This window comes from Calidris pugnax, unplaced genomic scaffold, assembly GCF_001431845.1.
Source record: "Calidris pugnax isolate Ruff unplaced genomic scaffold, ASM143184v1 scaffold468, whole genome shotgun sequence".
Classification (NCBI taxonomy): domain Eukaryota; kingdom Metazoa; phylum Chordata; class Aves; order Charadriiformes; family Scolopacidae; genus Calidris; species Calidris pugnax.
Genome location: NW_015091169.1, coordinates 14,883 through 19,308, shown reverse-complemented (window position 1 = coordinate 19,308; position 4,426 = coordinate 14,883). Strand labels below are relative to the sequence as shown.

Sequence of the window (4,426 nt, the reverse complement as noted above, 5' to 3'; positions counted from 1 at the left end):
CGTTGCGATCCCCCAGGCCATTGGGGACCCCCCCCGGACCCCTCCAGGGATGTTGGGATCCCTCTGGCCATTGAGGAACCCCCCAGGATCCCTCCCAGGGACATTTGAGACCCCTCTAGGGGATGTTGGGGACCCCCTGGCCATTGGGAACCCTCCTGGGGACTTTGGGGACCCCTCTAGGGATGTTGTGGACCCCCCTGGGGGACATTTGGGACTTGGGGATCTCCCTGGCCATCGGGGACCCCCCTGGAGACTTTGGGGACCCTTCTGGGACCCCTCCAGGGATGTTGGGACCCCTCTGGCCATTGAGGAACCCCCCCAGGATCCCTCCCAGGGTCACCTGGGACCCCTCTAGGGGATGTTGGGACCCCTCCAGGGATGTTGGGGACCCCCTGACCGTTGGGAACCCTCCTGGGGACTTTGGGGACCCCTCTAGGGATGTTGGGGACCCCCTGGGTGACATTTGGGATCCCTCTGGCCATTGGGAACCCCCCTGGGGACTTTGGGGACCCCCCTGGGGGATGTTTGGATCCCCCTGGCCATTGAGGAACCCCCCCAGGATCCCTCCCAGGGACATTTGAGCCCCCTCTAGGGATGTTGGGGTCCCCGTGGCCATCGGAGACCCCCCTGGGGACTTTGGGGACCCCTCTGAGGGACATTTGGGGACCCCTCTGAGGGACGTTTGGATCCCTCTGACCATTGAGGAACCCCCCAGGATCCCTCCCAGGGACCTTTGAGACCCTCTAGGGGATGTTGGGACCCCTCCAGGGATGTTGGGGACCCCCTGGGTGACATTTGGGATCCCTCTGGCCATTGGGAACCCCCCTGGGGACTTTGGGGACCCCCCTGGGGGATGTTTGGATCCCCCTGGCCATTGAGGAACCCCCCCAGGATCCCTCCCAGGGACATTTGAGACCCCTCTAGGGATGTTGGGGACCCCGTGGCCATCGGAGACCTCCCTGGGGACTTTGGGGACCCCTCTGGGAGCCCCCCCAGGGACATTTGGGACCCCTCCAGGGATGTTGGGGACCCCCTGGCCATCAGGGACCCCCCCCAGGACCCCTCCAGGGATGTTTGGATCCCTCTGACCATTGAGGAACCCCCCCGGGATCCCTCCCAGGGACATTTGGGACCCCTCCAGGGATGTTGGGGACCCCCCGACTGTTGGGGACCCCCTGGGGGACATTTGGGACCCCTCCAGGGACGTTGGGATCCCCCTGGGGGACGTTTGGGACCCCCCCAGGGACATTTGGGACCCCTCCAGAGATTTTGGGGACCCTTCTGGGACCCCTCCCAGGGACCTTTGAGACCCCTCAAGGGGATGTTGGGGACCCCCCCAGGGATGTTGGGATCCCTCTGGCCATTTAGGAACCCCCCAGGATCCCTCCCAGGGACATTTGAGACCCCTCTAGGGATGTTGGGGACCCCGTGGCCATCGGAGACCTCCCTGGGGACTTTGGGGACCCCTCTGGGAGCCCCCCCAGGGACATTTGGGACCCCTCCAGGGATGTTGGGGACCCCCTGGCCATCAGGGACCCCCCCCAGGACCCCTCCAGGGATGTTGGGATCCCTCTGACCATTGAGGAACCCCCCAGGATCCCTCCCAGGGACCTTTGAGACCCTCTAGGGGATGTTGGGACCCCTCCAGGGATGTTGGGGACCCCCTGGGTGACATTTGGGATCCCTCTGGCCATTGGGAACCCCCCTGGGGACTTTGGGGACCCCCCTGGGGGATGTTGGGATCCCCCTGGCCATTGAGGAACCCCCCCAGGATCCCTCCCAGGGACATTTGAGACCCCTCTAGGGATGTTGGGGACCCCGTGGCCATCGGAGACCTCCCTGGGGACTTTGGGGACCCCTCTGGGAGCCCCCCCAGGGACATTTGGGACCCCTCCAGGGATGTTGGGGACCCCCTGGCCATCAGGGACCCCCCCCAGGACCCCTCCAGGGATGTTGGGATCCCTCTGACCATTGAGGAACCCCCCAGGATCCCTCCCAGGGACCTTTGAGACCCTCTAGGGGATGTTGGGACCCCTCCAGGGATGTTGGGGACCCCCTGGGTGACATTTGGGATCCCTCTGGCCATTGGGAACCCCCCTGGGGACTTTGGGGACCCCCCTGGGGGATGTTGGGATCCCCCTGGCCATTGAGGAACCCCCCCAGGATCCCTCCCAGGGACATTTGAGACCCCTCTAGGGATGTTGGGGACCCCGTGGCCATCGGAGACCTCCCTGGGGACTTTGGGGACCCCTCTGGGAGCCCCCCCAGGGACATTTGGGACCCCTCCAGGGATGTTGGGGACCCCCTGGCCATCAGGGACCCCCCCCAGGACCCCTCCAGGGATGTTGGGATCCCTCTGACCATTGAGGAACCCCCCAGGATCCCTCCCAGGGACCTTTGAGACCCTCTAGGGGATGTTGGGACCCCTCCAGGGATGTTGGGGACCCCCTGGGTGACATTTGGGATCCCTCTGGCCATTGGGAACCCCCCTGGGGACTTTGGGGACCCCCCTGGGGGATGTTGGGATCCCCCTGGCCATTGAGGAACCCCCCCAGGATCCCTCCCAGGGACATTTGAGACCCCTCTAGGGATGTTGGGGACCCCGTGGCCATCGGAGACCTCCCTGGGGACTTTGGGGACCCCTCTGGGAGCCCCCCCAGGGACATTTGGGACCCCTCCAGGGATGTTGGGGACCCCCTGGCCATCAGGGACCCCCCCCAGGACCCCTCCAGGGATGTTGGGATCCCTCTGACCATTGAGGAACCCCCCAGGATCCCTCCCAGGGACCTTTGAGACCCTCTAGGGGATGTTGGGACCCCTCCAGGGATGTTGGGGACCCCCTGGGTGACATTTGGGATCCCTCTGGCCATTGGGAACCCCCCTGGGGACTTTGGGGACCCCCCTGGGGGATGTTGGGATCCCCCTGGCCATTGAGGAACCCCCCCAGGATCCCTCCCAGGGACATTTGAGACCCCTCTAGGGATGTTGGGGACCCCGTGGCCATCGGAGACCTCCCTGGGGACTTTGGGGACCCCTCTGGGAGCCCCCCCAGGGACATTTGGGACCCCTCCAGGGATGTTGGGGACCCCCTGGCCATCAGGGACCCCCCCCAGGACCCCTCCAGGGATGTTGGGATCCCTCTGACCATTGAGGAACCCCCCAGGATCCCTCCCAGGGACCTTTGAGACCCTCTAGGGGATGTTGGGACCCCTCCAGGGATGTTGGGGACCCCCTGGGTGACATTTGGGATCCCTCTGGCCATTGGGAACCCCCCTGGGGACTTTGGGGACCCCCCTGAGGGATGTTGGGATCCCCCTGGCCATTGAGGAACCCCCCCAGGATCCCTCCCAGGGACATCTGGGACCCTCAAGGGGATGTTGGGACCCCTCCAGGGTTGTTGGGGACCTCCTTGGGGACTTTGGGGACCCCTCCAGGAGCCCCCCCAAGGGACCTTTGAGACCCTCAAGGGGACGTTGGGATCCCCCAGGCCATTGGGGACCCCCCCAGGACCCCTCCAGGGATGTTGGGATCCCTCTGGCCATTGAGGAACCCCCCAGGATCCCTCCCAGGGACATTTGAGACCCCTCCAGGGATGTTGGGGACCCCCCAACCGTTGCGAACCCTCCTGGGGACTTTGGGGACCCCCCTGAGGGACATTTGGGACCCCCCTGGCCATCAGAGACCTCCCTGAGGACTTTGGGGACCCCCCCGGGACCTCTCCAGGGACTTTGGGATCCCCCTGGCCATTGGAGACCCCCCTGGGGACTTTGGGGACCCTTCTGGGACCCCTCCCAGTGACCTTTGAGACCCCTCCAGGGGACATTTGAGACCCCTCTGGCCATTGAGGAACCCCCCCAGGATCCCCCCCAGGGAGATCTGGGACCCCTCTAGGGGATGTTAGGACCCCTCCAGAGATGTTGGGGACCCCCCCAGGACCCCTCCAGGGATTCTGGGATCCCCCTGGCCATTGGAGACCCCCCTGGGGACTTTGGGGACCCCTCTAGGGATGTTGTGGACCCCCCTGGGGGACATTTGGGACTTGGGGATCTCCCTGGCCATCGGGGACCCCCCTGGGGACTTTGGGGACCCTTCTGGGACCCCTCTCAGGGATGTTGGGATCCCTCTGACCATTGAAGAACCCCCCTGGGATCCCTCCCAGGGACCTTTGAGGCCCCTCTAGGGGATGTCGGGACCCCTCCAGGGATGTTGGGACCCCTCCAGAGGCGTTGGTGACCCCTCTAGGGGACATTGGGGTGTCCCCCCTCCCCCCCAAAACCTCACCCCTTGCTCGTCCAGCTTGAGGAGCTGCTCGGTGACCTTTGGGGTGCTGAGGGCCAGGCGCAGGCAGTGGATGTTGAGCTCGGGGACCACGTACTCCAGGGCGTCCCTCAGGGGCAGCCCCCGCCCCGTCCCGGCCTTGGTGGCC

General features: G+C 65.5%; 1 protein-coding gene across 1 annotated transcript in view; it reads right to left on the bottom strand.

Moving 5' to 3' along the window:
• Positions 1 to 4,426, bottom strand: part of LOC106898244 (signal-induced proliferation-associated 1-like protein 3) — a gene marked incomplete at its 3' end in the record, with an annotated part of 25,923 nt that overhangs the window by 12,152 nt on the left and 9,345 nt on the right. The window contains exons 3-4 of the mRNA XM_014959381.1: positions 4,282 to 4,424; positions 398 to 452 (exon numbers count right to left, since the gene is read on the bottom strand). Of these exons, the coding sequence (XP_014814867.1) occupies positions 398 to 452; positions 4,282 to 4,424 (198 nt within the window). The remainder of the gene's footprint in view (positions 1 to 397; positions 453 to 4,281; positions 4,425 to 4,426) is intronic.